Source organism: Salvelinus alpinus, chromosome 5 (assembly GCF_045679555.1).
Source record: "Salvelinus alpinus chromosome 5, SLU_Salpinus.1, whole genome shotgun sequence".
NCBI classification, from domain to species: Eukaryota; Metazoa; Chordata; class Actinopteri; order Salmoniformes; family Salmonidae; genus Salvelinus; species Salvelinus alpinus.
The window spans coordinates 38978036-38993942 of record NC_092090.1 but is presented as its reverse complement, the minus strand read 5'-3'; the positions used below and the strand labels follow the sequence as shown (position 1 = coordinate 38993942).

Genomic DNA, 15907 nt, shown 5'->3' with positions numbered 1-15907 from the left:
ATTTAGAACGTTTCAGAAATTCCGTGACCCGGAAGTACCTTTATAGTGTTGCTGACGAGACGTCTACTAGTTACCACAACCACAAAGTCAAAGGGGCTATATCGTACAAATTCATGAAAATAAAAATGTGGTCTTCATTTAAGGTTAGGCATAAGGTTAGCAGTTTACTTAAGGTTAGGTTTAAAACCGCATTTTAATAAGATATATTCTAGAAATAGGCTAGCTTTATTTTTTATAGGCTAGCTTTATGACATTGAGGCTGTGGTAACTAGTGACGACACGTTTATGGGAAGATGGCGCCTAGAAAGCGAAGTGTCGTTTGGTCTTTTTTCAGAGCCGTAGATGAGAAGAAAGTGACTTGTCTGCTGTGTTTGGAGACCGTCCTTCATTGCGGCCACACCACGAACATGCTAAGGCATTTGCGTAGCAAACACCTGAACGAGTATAGTAGCGCGGCAGCATCAAAAGATATGCGGTCTGTGGTGGCGGACGACAACAGTCAACCAATGATGATTAACAGTGAAGACTATTGTGATGGTAACGTTATGATTTGATATTATGTGGAGACGTTATCATACTCGAATATCAGGTAATGCGAATGTAAAGTGTATCAAACTTTCATTCGTCAACCCACGCTTGATGCACAGACGGTGTTTAGTTATTCCGTCAAATGTTTCCATTGTGTTAGCCCAGATGCTAACTCAACTAGCTAGCACACATTTGTACCCATACTAGGCCGAGCTAGCTATGTTAACGTCCCCCGTATCCAAGTATGAGTTCACAGTGAAAATACTAGGTGCAAAGTTTGGTTGACTGGCTAATGTGTGTATTTTTGACCCCCAGATGCTTAGATGTTTTTGATCATAGCCTAAAGGCAGTATTTACCCTATTTAATTTAGCAGCGGTGGGTAATTGTTGCCACTTGTCGTCAACTCAATGACTGGGCGTCTATGGGAAGACCTAGTATGATAGCTGAGCCAGTCACACTTCATATAAAATGAATGGAATGCTACTTACCAACTAACGTTAAGTATATTATGCTGCACACACAATGCTGACCGCTTCTACCAAAAGCTAGCTAGCTTGTAACGTTAGTAGCTATGCTGTCTGTGTCCCGAATCAGCTGACCCAACGTTACAATGAAATGATCGTGGAGAAACATGCTGATTTACGAACTGACTTGTGATAACATTCTCTCTTTTGGGGCAGGATGTCTACAACTTTAGGGTAATTAAACAAGCCAAGCAGTGTTGCCAGGTCTAGTAAAAATGTCTAACCCAATGACCTCTGAAAACCCGCCCGCAAGGTCTGATAACTAGCCCTAAAATGTTGTTTTGCAGCCTCAGAGGAGTTGCCACATTTATCTATGAAAGCCTTTTTCCATAACTTCATCGAGCGAATTTAGGAATATCTACGTATTTTTTTACGAAGTGAGTTAAGAACCAAAATTCAGTTTTCCATTAAAATAATAATTCTTCCAAGTATAAGAATGTTGCAAGAGAACATACATAAATCGCCTCCAGATTATTTTCCATCAATGGATGTCGATTTAAATTGTTTTGACTGCTATGATTAAACAAGGTCCTAGGAGGTGTGGTATATGGCCAGTATACCACGGCTAAGTGCTGTTCTTTGGCCATAGCCCTTAGCCGTGGTATATTGGCCATATACCACAAACCCTTGAGGAGCCTGATTGCTATGTAAACAAACAAAAGAATTGGGGTCATTCCCATGGTACACAGTCTGATATACCATGGCTTTCAACCAATCAGCTTCAGGGCTCAAACACTATAGGTATGCATGTGCATAACTATAGATACATCTGACAGGAGAATTTGAGTGATGAAAGTTGGACAGAGGATCTGATTCTCTGTGCAAGAAACACTTGGATGAACTTCAAAAAACGAATGTTAGTCTATTTTCTAGCAATTGTGCCTTCATTGTGTGCCATATGTTAAGGCTACAACCCGTTATAAATTGCCTATTTGCGAGATTGACGTATTTAAATCGGCATAGGCTACTGAAAAATCTGCGTTTATGATTGCAATTCAATTTTCCATGGTTTGCTGAGCTAGTTGCAGGTAGCCTATAGCCCCTGAAAGGCCAAAATCTAATTTCAGGGAAAAGTCCACAATGAAATGTGGAGAATGATACATTCGCGATAGAGCTGTGACCATGATCACAACTGATAACTTCCTTTTTAAATTAACATGGCCATTAAGAATTGCATAACACAAGGCTACAACAACAAATTGAGCAATAAGCTATTTATTAAATCATTGTGAACTTTCGCCCATAGCACGCGAGGGAGTATCATAATTTCCATTTCGAATGTCCACTCGCGCAGTGCTCGAGACCCAAGAACTGAGCATGCGTAAAACCCTTACATTTACATTTAAGTCATTTAGCAGACGCTCTTATCCAGAGCGACTTACAAATTGGTGCATTCACCTTATGATATCCAGTGGAACAACCACTTTACAATAGTGCATCTAACTCTTTTAAGGGGGGGGGGGGGTTAGAAGGATTACTTTATCCTATCCTAGGTATTCCTTAAAGAGGTGGGGTTTCAGGTGTCTCCGAAAGGTGGTGATTGACTCCGCTGACCTGGCGTCGTGAGGGAGTTTGTTCCACCATTGGGGTGCCAGAGCAGCGAACAGTTTTGACTGGGCTGAGCGGGAACTGTACTTCCTCAGAGGTAGGGAGGCGAGCAGGCCAGAGGTGGATGAACGTAGTGCCCTTGTTTGGGTGTAGGGCCTGATCAGAGCCTGAAGGTACGGAGGTGCCGTTCCCCTCACAGCTCCGTAGGCAAGCACCATGGTCTTGTAACGGATGCGAGCTTCAACTGGAAGCCAGTGGAGAGAGCGGAGGAGCGGGGTGACGTGAGAGAACTTGGGAAAGTTGAACACCAGACGGGCTGCGGCGTTCTGGATGAGTTGTAGGGGTTTAATGGCACAGGCAGGGAGCCCAGCCAACAGCGAGTTGCAGTAATCCAGACGGGAGATGACAAGTGCCTGGATTAGGACCTGCGCCGCTTCCTGCGTGAGGCAGGGTCGTACTCTGCGAATGTTGTAGAGCATGAACCTACAGGAACGGGTCACCGCCTTGATGTTAGTTGAGAACGACAGGGTGTTGTCCAGGATCACGCCAAGGTTCTTAGCACTCTGGGAGGAGGACACAATGGAGTTGTCAACCGTGATGGCGAGATCATGGAACGGGCAGTCCTTCCCCGGGAGGAAGAGCAGCTCCGTCTTGCCGAGGTTCAGCTTGAGGTGGTGATCCGTCATCCACACTGATATGTCTGCCAGACATGCAGAGATGCGATTCACCACCTGGTTATCAGAGGGGGGAAAGGAGAAGATTAATTGTGTGTCGTCTGCATAGCAATGATAGGAGAGACCATGTGAGGATATGACAGAGCCAAGTGACTTGGTGTATAGCGAGAATAGGAGAGGGCCTAGAACAGAGCCCTGGGGGACACCAGTGGTGAGAGCACGTGGTGCGGAGACAGATTCTCGCCACGCCACCTGGTAGGAGCGACCTGTCAGGTAGGAAGCAATCCAAGCGTGGGCCGCGCCGGAGATGCCCAGCTCGGAGAGGGTGGAGAGGAGGATCTGATGGTTCACAGTATCAAAGGCAGCCGATAGGTCTAGAAGGATGAGAGCAGAGGAGAGAGAGTTAGCTTTAGCAGTGCGGAGCGCCTCCGTGACACAGAGAAGAGCAGTCTCAGTTGAATGACTAGTCTTGAAACCTGACTGATTTGGATCAAGAAGGTCATTCTGAGAGAGATAGCAGGAGAGCTGGCCAAGGACGGCACGTTCAAGAGTTTTGGAGAGAAAAGAAAGAAGGGATACTGGTCTGTAGTTGTTGACATCGGAGGGATCGAGTGTAGGTTTTTTCAGAAGGGGTGCAACTCTCGCTCTCTTGAAGACGGAAGGGACGTAGCCAGCGGTCAAGGATGAGTTGATGAGCGAGGTGAGGTAAGGGAGAAGGTCTCCGGAAATGGTCTGGAGAAGAGAGGAGGGGATAGGGTCAAGCGGGCAGGTTGTTGGGCGGCCGGCCGTCACAAGACGCGAGATTTCATCTGGAGAGAGAGGGGAGAAAGAGGTCAAAGCACAGGGTAGGGCAGTGTGAGCAGAACCAGCGGTGTCGTTTGACTTAGCAAACGAGGATCGGATGTCGTCGACCTTCTTTTCAAAATGGTTGACGAAGTCATCAGCAGAGAGGGAGGAGGGGGGAGGAGGGGGAGGAGGATTCAGGAGGGAGGAGAAGGTGGCAAAGAGCTTCCTAGGGTTAGAGGCAGATTCTTGGAATTTAGAGTGGTAGAAATTGGCTTTAGCAGCAGAGACAGAAGAGGAGAATGTAGAGAGGAGGGAGTGAAAGGATGCCAGGTCCGCAGGGAGGCGAGTTTTCCTCCATTTCCGCTCGGCTGCCCGGAGCCCTGTTCTGTGAGCTCGCAATGAGTCGTCGAGCCACGGAGCAGGAGGGGAGGACCGAGCCGGCCTGGAGGATAGGGGACATAGAGAGTCAAAGGATGCAGAAAGGGAGGAGAGGAGGGTTGAGGAGGCAGAATCAGGAGATAGGTTGGAGAAGGTTTGAGCAGAGGGAAGAGATGATAGGATGGAAGAGGAGAGAGTAGCGGGGGAGAGAGAGCGAAGGTTGGGACGGCGCGATACCATCCGAGTAGGGGCAGTGTGGGAAGTGTTGGATGAGAGCGAGAGGGAAAAGGATACAAGGTAGTGGTCAGAGACTTGGAGGGGAGTTGCAATGAGATTAGTGGAAGAACAGCATCTAGTAAAGATGAGGTCAAGCGTATTGCCTGCCTTGTGAGTAGGGGGGGAAGGTGAGAGGGTGAGGTCAAAAGAGGAGAGGAGTGGAAAGAAGGAGGCAGAGAGGAATGAGTCAAAGGTAGACGTGGGGAGGTTAAAGTCACCCAGAACTGTGAGAGGTGAGCCATCCTCAGGAAAGGAACTTATCAGGGCGTCAAGCTCATTGATGAACTCTCCAAGGGAACCTGGAGGGCGATAAATGATAAGGATGTTAAGCTTGAAAGGGCTGGTAACTGTGACAGCATGGAATTCCCTTCGCTTGATATGGTTTTCCATAAGCAAAGTCGACATTAGAATGCAGTTCATCTAATGCGCTCTTATAGCGCCTAAAGTTGTTTTCCTGTGCTTTGTTACCATTATTTATTGATGCGCATCAGTTCTAGCGCGTTAATGTTTTATGGAATAAGGGTTGGAAATGGGTGTCTCCGTAATGACAATCTAAATAGGCTACTTACAACTGGTAAAAAGTTGTCACGAAGTGCACGATTGCTGCTCTGTCTCCTCGCACTCAGGCTTCGCTGCAGTAGCGCTCAGTCTCAACACACATACCCCCCTCCGGCCCGATGTCTCTCCAACAGGCGGAGACAATATCGCACTTGCAGATTGACAGTTTGCGTTTCACTAGCCAATCAACACAGGTCTGTGAGCGCTGGCGCGGTGAACGTTTTGGGGGGTCAAGAGTGTGAAACAGAATGGGGGGGGGGTGTTTCATACATATTTTATTAGGCTACATATAACCTACCATTTGTATTTTATATTATCTTTGCTTAATCTATCTGGCCTACGGCATTACCCCAAGTTCTTGTTTCAAAAACGTCTAATCAGTGCTTCAGAACCAAGTCTTGAGTGTTGATCAATGACCAGTCATCGTTGTCGCGCACAAATATCCAGATTAGTGTCCAGAAAGCGCTTGTTTAATTTTCTCCGGTTTTGCCTAGCAAAATCAAGAGTAGCCTACCTACATTCATATTTTCCATATACAATACATTTGAGCAATCTGCTAAGGACGCGTCTTTGCCAGAATAATAGGTAACCTGGTGATTTCTATAGTCATTGTCAAATGGGCCTAGTTTGGGTGGATTATAATTGTATACAGGCGTATCAAAATGCTTATGGGATTAAGATGCAACATATTCTGGGGAATTAATTACGTTTTTTATTGAGGGAAAAATCTACAGACGATCATGGGTTTCCATCCAATCCGGCAACCTCCACTGCATGCAGGTAGGCCATATGATCCTGCTTGCTCAGGACTCCAGAGAAGTAACAATGTTACATGATATCGCAAGTTGATATTGACTGCTAACATAAATGACTTTCAGCTCAAAATGCAGGCGTATAACGCAGTTTATTTCTGGATCTTGCGCATTGAGAATGCATCAGTGTTTATGACTAATGACCGACTACATTTGGGCAGTGCGTGAGCGAGGGTCGCAAGCGTTGAACCACTCCATTTTGGGGGTCGCGGATCAAACCTTTTGAGAACCACTTAGCTAGCGAAGAGTGCTGTTTTGCTGTAGGTCTACAAGTAAAGGATCAGGTGCAGCGCAAACTTAAAATTGTAGGGAGGGGAGTGCCATAAATATATATGCAGCACCAAAAATTGTTTGATGATCAAGAATGTTACCTGTTAACTAGCAATGGGCGTCAAGCAACAATTACTACCATAGGCCTACTGGTCTTTTGGAATGTCAAAATTGCTTGAAATTGATCATTTACTTATGGATTTTTTTACATTAGTTATTTCATCAAAATGTGTTGTAGACAAAACAACAAAGGGCTGTCTGGTGCCTCAATAAATATTTGTACACTCTAGAAAAAAAGATGCTATCTCATACCTTAAAGGGTTATTCTGCTGTCCCCATAGGAGTACCCTGAATAACCATTTTTGGTTCCAGGTATAACCCTCCATGTAAAACTGTTTCAACAGTTAGGTTCTACGTGGAACCCAAATGGGTTCTCTTATGGGGACACCTGAAGAACAGTTTTTTTCCCATCTAAGTGTGTAGTTGAACAAGTCATTGCATGTAGGGTATATATATATTTTAAAAAATGTGATCGACTTGCTCATAGAATGCACAACTTGGACTTGACTGACCCATTCTACTTGAGACTCAGACCTAAATAATAATGCCAAATCGTTTACATAAGTATTCACACCCCTAATTCACGACTTTGCAGAAGCACCTTTGACAGAAATTACAGCTGTGAGTCTTTCTGGGTAAATCTTTTAAGAGCTTTCCACACCTCAGTTGTGCTATATTTGCCCATTTTATTATTTTCACATTTTTTCAAGCTCTGTCAAATTGGTTGTTGATCATTGCTAGACAACCAGGGGCCTGTTGCACAAAACTAGGATAAGGGATTAAGCCAGGATATCTTGGTGATCCTGGCTCAATTGATCCGTAATCCGGTTGCACTAAAGATGGATAGGGGGCAGGAGGATATGTTATGGTATAAATTACCATGGAGATTTATTCTGTGGAGCTAGCCTGCTCCAGACCAGGCTAAATTCCAGGATCTATTTAATCTCATCCCTAATGTCAGTCAGCAGTCACCACAAATGGAAACCAATAGTTATTTCACTGCTCACTATACATTGTTATCACATATAACTAGACCCACTGTTATTATTTAAACGTTTGTGATCATTAATTTCAATGATTTTGGATAAAAAATGATTTTTAGATGATGTTGCTATCATTAGATAATTTACAGTTTCCCATAGACTATAAGGCTATATATAAAATGATAGAATATTAGGGCCACAGAGGGGAAAAAAACACAAGTCATAATATTGTAACCAGTTGTTTTAAAGGAGGACAGTTGTTAAAATGACAGATGTGGGGCATTTCGTGAAATTGTACTTCAGTATGGTTTCATAAACAAAGACATGCTGATGTGCCAGAATATTAAGTATCACATTGTCATAAGTATCAAAACAATATGTAGCTTTTCTGCAGAAAGAACCAGCCTCATAAATTTATGACTTTATCCTTTTTCTTCAGTGTGGCCCTAGTACTCTGTCATATAAACAAATACACATTCCATATGAATATAAAAACACAATGTGTAACATTATGTTCCTTTATTGAATAAGGACAAAACAAAGCAGGTAAACCATCAGCTCCTTTCGAAACTGAAGTCACAGTGACTCTACAAGATGGAAAGCACAGAATCCAAGCATATTATACAAAATGATACATACACATTCAAAGGTCTGTATATAACACACCCTGCATGTCTGCACACTAAAATAAATGCAGGACAAATCCATACACATCAACTGAACAGACAAATGAATGGATGCAGTAGCCTCCCTGCAGCCTTGTATTACACACAGTATACCGCACAAACATCATAAGAGGCCAAATTCGTAAAAAAACGAACCCAAAAAAACCCAAATTCCTCTGCCACCGCAGGACATATTTAACCAAAATTGAAAGCACACATACTAACTAAAATAATTCAACACATATTGGTCCCTCAGCAGCCGACCACTGTCGTCATCAGGGAAGATTGCCGGATTGTCCCAGTCCATGGCTGGTGGCACTCTGGGGGCCCTCTCCTTCCTCAGGCAGGCCACATTGTGGAGGACAGCACAAGCCACAGTAATATCACATGCCCTAACAGGGCTGACCCTTAATTTGTGAAGGCAGTGAAAGCGTGCCTTCAGGAGGCCAAAGGTCATTTCAACTCTGGCCCTGGTCCTGGCATGGGCATGGTTGTAGGCCTGCTGTGCTTCCTGGGGGTCTGTGAAAGGTGTCAGGAGAAAAGGCTGGCAGCCATACCCCCTGTCTCCCAGCAACACACCAGAGAATTCACCTGTCAACACAAAATCTCATCATTACTACCTCATAAACACAGTGATATTCTTGACACAGCCATGATGGTTATAAATAGGGGTTGTGTGGCTTACCTTGTGATAGGCACTGATAGATTTCAGAGGCCCGAAAGATTCTGGAGTCATGGACTGAGCCAGGCCATTTTGCCACAACATTGCTGATCACACAGTCAGCATTGCAGACCATCTGAAATCATAAGATGAGGAATATTACACCAATCAATGCACATCACTGGCAATGCAGAGTGTTCGTCAATGGACAATATCAAAAAGTTATGTTCACCTGAACATTAATGCTGTGAAAGGATTTCCTATTCACAAAATCGGCCTCATGGGCACCTGAGGGGGCTTTTATCCTTATGTGTGTGCAGTCCACTGCACCAATGACATTGGGGAAACCTGTCACACAAAGTAATGAGTATCCTACTATGTGTTAACAGTTGTCCTGTAATTTGTAGATCCTCTTACCTGCAATCCTATAGAACTCCTCTTTGATGTCACAGAGTCTTCTGTGGCCAGGGAAGGAGATGAAGACATCTGCTAATGCTTTGATAGCCAGACACACACTCCTTATTGTGCGGCAAATTGTGGCCTTGTTCAGCTGTTCTGCATCCCCCACTGAGTACAGGAAGGCTCCACTAGCAAAAAAGCGCAAGGCCACACAAACCATTTGCTCCACACTCAGTGCATGGCTCCGTGCAGTGCGGTGCTTAATCCTGGGACCCAGTAGTCTGCATAGATACCTGATGCCATCTGCAGAAAACCTGTATCTTTCATATAGATGGTCATCAGGGAAGGCCAGTGGGTCCAACCGGTCCCTGAAGACCCTTTCTCGCCTGAAGGCTCTCCTCAGCACAAGTGCTTCTTCATCCACCACATCTCGCACGAATGGGCATGCCATTGTCAGAGCAGAAAGGAACACACAATTTTGGGCCTTCATATAGGCTAGTGGCCACACCTGGTGCTGGGGGGGTGGGCAAAAGAGGGCGATGCCTTATAACGATGACTTGGTTGTACTGATTGCTGGGAAAATAAAAAAAACCTTAGAAAGATGCCACCGTCCTGTGTGCTCACAATAAGAGCTCATATGTCATGGCTCACTTGACTTTACGAGAATATACCTAATTTTTATTTTGAGCTGTGTCATCTTCTTGGAGCTGGGGGAGGAAAGAAAAATAATGATTAATACATTTGTGTTACAGTTAGCATACAGTGTACATTGAAGGCATATCTCACCTCCCTCTCAAGTTTTTTTATTTCAAGGTCCAGTTTCCTAATTGTCCTCTTTTTTATTTCGGACTCCAGTGCAAGATTTTCCATCTTTTTCTTCTTGTACTGAATGTCTATGTCTGCCAGTTCTATTTGGCGCCGGAGGTGGTTGCCATACAACTTTCTGATAGCTTGTGAGCTCTGTGAACACAATACAATTAGCGCAGCTGGAATTTGGCAGGATGTGGTGTCCTTTTATTAATACGCACTATGTTGCCAGGCTGGTTTTCCCACTGTATAGCATCTGGGTCCTGTAAAAGAAATTAGATTTTTTGATTTTGATGAGGACTCCTCACCATTGTAGAGTAAATAGTACTTTCACAGTCTTAACATGATACCTCATGCCTTCTGGAATCCAGAGAGATGGTCTCCTCCTCATCATCGTCTCCATCATGTGCTGTTGCTGCTGCACTGGGGCCTTCACCCTATCACATTTAATCGGATTCATATTGAAGCTAGTAGACAAGACATGCCAGGCCTACAGTTTGCCTTTGATGGAGTACTCACTGGATCAGCATCGTCTGGTGCTTGTGCTGGTGGCTCTAACAGGAACACAGTGCTGCCAGACACTGCAAGGCAATAGGTAAACCAAAGTCAGACAGTCCAAATTGATTCAATATGAATGTGGTTGTATCCCATGTAGAGATGGAAGGACATACCTTGAATGAAGCGGGTGGCATCTTGGGAGGAACCTATGCTCGTCTCTTTCCCCCCAGGGATCCCCTCTAAGACGGGCCTGCCTTTATTTAGCTCCAAGGCCATGTCCTCTGCTGGGGTAAGGTCAGCCTTTGGTGACCCACCACCCGTGCCTTGTCTGTGGGTATTCTTTTTCACTGCTAAAACAGTACAGACAATGTGTGAGCAGGCACCTTCTGGGTACAATATATGCTTGTGCTTTGTTAAATATTAGTCAGGGACCATACCATTCTGCAGAATGTTCTTGTATTTGATTTTGACCTGCTGCCATGTCCGTTTTGGCCCGTTCATGTTTAATCTACACACACACACACACACATTTAATGGAGTCACACTGCAAAAAATTACTTGGTATTTTTGTCTTGTTTTCAGTAAAAATATCAAAAAATTTATCATAGCTTTATACAGTGTGATGGAGTTACTTTACACAATTTCACTCATATCTGCAGTGCATTTCAATTAAAAATTTAACCGTTTCATAATTACAGTACAACTGCATTTTTGGAGATGTGAATTAAATATTTGAATTGTAATTGTGATGTTTCAGCGGAGCGGTGAGTGTGTAATTGTGCACTACTTACGCATTCAGGCGGTCTGCAATACTTTGCCACGCTTTTTCTCTTTGCTTTATCACTGTGGCGGTGTTGCCTTTCTTCTTAATTATATCTTTTACCTCCTCGTATGCCTCCATGAGGATTTGTGCTTCCGACGGTGAAAAGTACGCGGCTCTAGTTGCCATGGTAAATCAGTTAATCTGTGATCTGTGGCGGGGTCTATTTGAGTGAGCCGTGAGCGCGCACCTATCCAGGATTGGTTTCACCTGGCTTAATGAATCCGTGTCTGCTCATCCTGGCTTGGTCTTTGTGCAACCAATTAAGCCTGGACGCACATGTTTTGGCTTCATTGAGCTCAGCTGAGTCATTTATCCAGGATGTCTTAATTCTACTTTTGTGCAACAGGCCCCAGGTCTTGCCATACAGTTTCAGGTAGATTTAAGTCAACTGTAACTCAGCCACTCTGGAACATTCACTGGCTTCTTGGTAAGCAACTCCAGTGTAGATTTGGCCTTGGATTTTAGGTTATTGTCCTGTTGAAATGTGAATTCATCTCTGTGTCTTGTTGAAAGCAGACTGAACCAGGATTTCCTCTAGCATTTTGCCTATACTTAGCGCCATTCTGTTTTTTATTTATTTGTTTTTTTACTCCCCAGTCCTTAACAATTACAAGCATACCCAAAACATGATGCAGACACCACTATGCTTGAAAATATTGAGTGGTACTCAGTAATGTATTGGATTTGCCCCAAACATACCACTTTGTATTAAGGACAAAAAGTTAAAAGCTATGCCACATTTTTTGCAGTATTACTTTACTGCCTTGTTGCAAACAGGATGCATGTTTTGGAATAGTTTTATACTGTACAGGCTTCCTTTTCCCCTTTGTCAATTAGGTTAGTATTGTGGAGTAACTACAATGTTGTTGATCCATCCTCAGTTTCCTCCTATCACAGCCATTAATCGTTGTAAGTGTTTTAAGGTCACCTTTGGCCTCATGGTGAAATCCCAGAATAGTTACCTTCCTCCCCGGCAAATTAGTTAGGAAGGACGCCTGTATCTTTGTAGTGACTGGGTGTATTGGTACACCATCCAAAGTGAAATTAATAACTTCCTCATGCTCAAAGGGCTGTTCAATGTCTGCTTTTACATTGTTTACCCATCTACCAATAGGTGCCCTTCTTTATGAGTCATTGGACAACCTCTTTTGTGGTCTTTTGTGGTTGAATCTGTTTGAAATTCACTGCTCGGCTGATGGACTTTACAGTAGACTGTATGTGTGAGGTAGTCATTCAAAAATAATGTTAAACACTATTATTTCAACTTTATTATGTGACTTGTTAAGCACATTGTCATTCATCAACTTATTTAGGCTTGCCATAAGAGGGGTTGAATACTTATTGACTCAATACATTTCAGCTATTATTATTTTTTATTTGTAAACATTTGTAAAAACGTAATTCCACTTTGATATTATGGGGTATTGTGTGTAGGCCAGTGACCAAAAAAATCTAAATTTACTAACTCAACAACATTTTTAAAAAGTCAGTGGGTGTGAACTTTCTGAATGCACCATATGTAAAATACACTACATGACCAAAAGTATATGGACACCTACTTGTCGAACATATCTTCCGAAATCATGGGCATTAATATGTAGTTGGTCCCCCCCCTTTGCTGCCACAACAGCCTCCACTCTTCTGGGAAGGATTTCCACTAGATGTTGGAACATTGCTGCGGGGACTTGCTTCCATTCAGCCACAAGCATTAGTGAGTTCGGGCACTGATGTTGGACGACTAGGCTTTGCTCGCAGTTGGCGTTTTAATTCAATGGGATTGAGGTCAAGGCTCTGTGCAGGCCAGTCAAGTTCTTCCACACTGATCTCAACAAACCATTTCTGTATGGACCTCGTTTTGTGCATGGGGGCATTGTCATGCTGAAACAGGAAAGGGCCTTCTCCAAACTGTTGCCACAAAGTTGGAAGCACAGAATCGTCTAGAATGTCATTGTATGCTGTTGCGTTAAGATTTCCCTTCAGTGGAACTAAGGGGCCTAGCCTGACCCATAAAAAAAAAAACAGCCCCAGACCATTATTCCTTCTCCACCAAATTGTACAGTTGGCACTATGCATTGTGGCAGGTAGCGTTCTCCTGGCATCCGCCAAACCAATATTAGTCCGTTGGACTGCCAGATGGTTAAGTATGGTTCATCACTCCAGAGAAAGTGTTTCCACTGGTCTAGAGTTTCAATGACGGTGAGCTTACACCACTCCAGCCGATGCTTGGCATTGCACATGGTGATCTTAGGCCATGGAAACCCATTTCATAAAGCTCCAGACGAACAGTTCTTGTGCTGACGTTGCTTCCAGAGGCAGTTTGGAACTCGGTAGTGAGTGTTGCAACCTAAGACAGACGATTTTTATGAGCTACGTGCTTCAGCACTCGGCGGTCCCGTTCTGTGAGCTTGTGAGGTCTATCATTTCATGGCTGAGCTGTTGTTTCACCTAAATGTTTCCACTTCACAATCACAGCACTTACAGCTCTAGCAGGGCAGAAATTTGATGAGGTGACTTGTTGGAAAGGTGGCATCTTATGACGGTGCCCCGTTGAAAGTCAATGAGCTCTTCAGTAAGGCCATTCTACTGCCAATGTTTGTCTATGGAGATTGCATGGCTGTGTGCTCGATTTTATATACCTGTCAGCAAATAGCTGAATCCACTAATTTGAAGACCATGAATCCACATACTTTTGGCCATGTAGCTGTAAGATAAGTTGGCTAGCAACACATTTTAGGTGAATGGTTAAGTCAGACAGTCCTCAGTGGAGCAACTTTTTTTTATAAATAATTTTTTTGCTTGTACATTTGTCTCAGTGGAGGTAGCACTAGAGGAGCAGCCCCCAGAGCAGGCAGCCTCGGTGAGTGACGCAGACATCGCAAGCGCCATCAACGGCATCCTGAAGGCAGCAGAGGATCACGCTGTGGTCAGAGACACCGGGGCTGTGATTGTGCGCCAGGTCAGTGCAGGGGCCATACCATCTGGCCGGAAGTGGAGCTCCGTGTGGACGCACTACGAGCGGTTGGAGGAGCAGAACCGCGCGCTTTGTCTGATCTGCAATGAGAAGATCCAGCACCAGAGCAGCACCAGCAACCTGCTGCGCCACCTCTCCAAGAGACATCCAGAGGCATTTGCTCGCCTGGAGGGCCACATCAAGAAACAGAAGACCAGCGTCGTCCAGAAAACATTGCGTAGAGACGGCGACCCAGGCCCAAAACACACCAACCTGTCAAGGAGAATTGGAGGGGTTGCACTGAAACAAAGCCCAGGGAAATTTCCAGGTAGGTCTGATGACTGTATATATGTGTGCGTATCGGTGTTGCTCAAATTGATCCCAAAATACTGTATTATTCTGTATTCGAAGAACTGATGCTCATACGTATTTTCATAAATGAACACACGTCAGTTAGAGAACCTGAGCTCTTGATTTCATGCTGTCTTTCCTGTGTCCGCTCTCTTTCTCTCACTCTGTAGATGAATTTGATGTGATGGGAGCATGTGAGGGGGAGGTGCGTGTGTTGGAGCGGGAGCGGGAGCTGACGGAGGCCTTGAGGAGGGCTCAGCAGCAGGAGGCACGGGCGCTGGAGCAGCAGAGGGAGCTCCTGGAGACACTACGTCGGGCCAACACCAGAGAGGCATCTGCAGAGAAGGTGGCCCTGGAGACCCTGAGGAGAAGCCAGGAGCAGGAGGCCCGCTCCCTGCAGAGGGAGAGGGAAGACCTGCAGAGAGAGAGAGTGGAGTTGCAGATGGAGAAGGAAAGGATGCAAAGGGAGAGGGAGGAGCTGGAGTGCTTAAGAAGGGACTCTGGGCAAGAGAGGAGTCCAGTGCAGACAGTGGACCGAACCACTGGGTTGTTCCAGGGGGACGTGGTACAGGAACAGGAGGTGACTATGAGGGAAGAGGTTCTTGGTTAGGGGATGTTTCAGTAAGCCAACAGGACAATACTGTAATGTTCAGAAGTTGACCACCTATCCCATCACCATGAATTCAGACTCTAACTTAAACACCTCTCTAAAAGGAGGGAGATGGTGGGTGAATGCACTCAGGAGGGGGTTTAGTGATGTAAATACTTTTGTAACTTTTTTTAATGAAAATAAACTTGTACCATGTCATTAAGTTGTGGAGTTTTTAGTTCAGGAGTATAGTAAGTCCTCGTGTACCATTAAATCATTGTACTCTAGAACAAAGTGACACATTTGAGTTAGGAGTATAACATAGTTTGTTTATTATTATACAGTACCAGTCAAAAGTTTGGCTACACCTACTAATTCAAGGGATTTTCTTTATTTTTACTATTTTCTACATTGTAGAATAATAGTGAAGACGTCAAAACTATGAAATAACACATATGGAATCATGTAGTAACCAAAAAAGTGTCAAACAAATCAAAATATATTTGAGATTCTTCGAAGTAGCCACCCTTTGCCTTTGACAGCTTTGCACACTCTTGGCATTCTCACAACCAGCTTCACCTGGAATGCTTTTCCAACATTCTTGAAGGAGTTCCCACATGCTGTGCACTTGTTGGCTGCTTTTTTTTTCACTCTGCGGTCCAACTCATCCCAAACCATCTCAATTGGGTTGAGATCAGGTGATTGTGGAGGCTAGGTGATCTGATGCAGCACTCCATCACTCTCCTTCTTGGTCAAATAGCCCTAA

The 15907-nt window shown here is 44.4% G+C and overlaps 2 protein-coding genes across 10 annotated transcripts; one reads left to right on the top strand and one right to left on the bottom strand.

Moving 5' to 3' along the window:
• Nucleotides 1-97: 97 nt before the first annotated feature.
• Nucleotides 98-15360, top strand: LOC139576095 (cingulin-like). Its single transcript, XM_071401752.1, has 3 exons — nt 98-537; nt 14065-14529; nt 14723-15360. Exons 1-3 carry the CDS (start codon nt 294-296, stop codon nt 15160-15162), a joined length of 1149 nt encoding a protein of 382 aa, XP_071257853.1. The 5' UTR covers nt 98-293; the 3' UTR covers nt 15163-15360.
• Nucleotides 7882-11599, bottom strand: LOC139576096 (putative nuclease HARBI1). 9 transcript variants are annotated; one of them, XM_071401761.1, is made up of 11 exons: nt 11220-11599; nt 10866-10936; nt 10602-10778; nt 10450-10511; nt 10281-10367; nt 10152-10193; nt 9910-10083; nt 9795-9830; nt 9142-9696; nt 8749-8860; nt 7882-8654 (listed from the first exon to the last, which is right to left on the bottom strand). In XM_071401761.1, the coding sequence occupies exons 1-8, from the start codon at nt 11375-11377 to the stop codon at nt 9795-9797; spliced, it is 807 nt and encodes a 268-aa protein (XP_071257862.1). In that variant the 5' UTR covers nt 11378-11599; the 3' UTR covers nt 7882-8654; nt 8749-8860; nt 9142-9696. The 9 variants fall into 9 exon arrangements, with proteins under 9 accessions (XP_071257862.1, XP_071257861.1, XP_071257860.1 ...); XM_071401760.1 differs by having other exon boundaries at nt 9795-10083; XM_071401759.1 differs by having other exon boundaries at nt 8957-10083.
• Nucleotides 15361-15907: the final 547 nt, after the last annotated feature.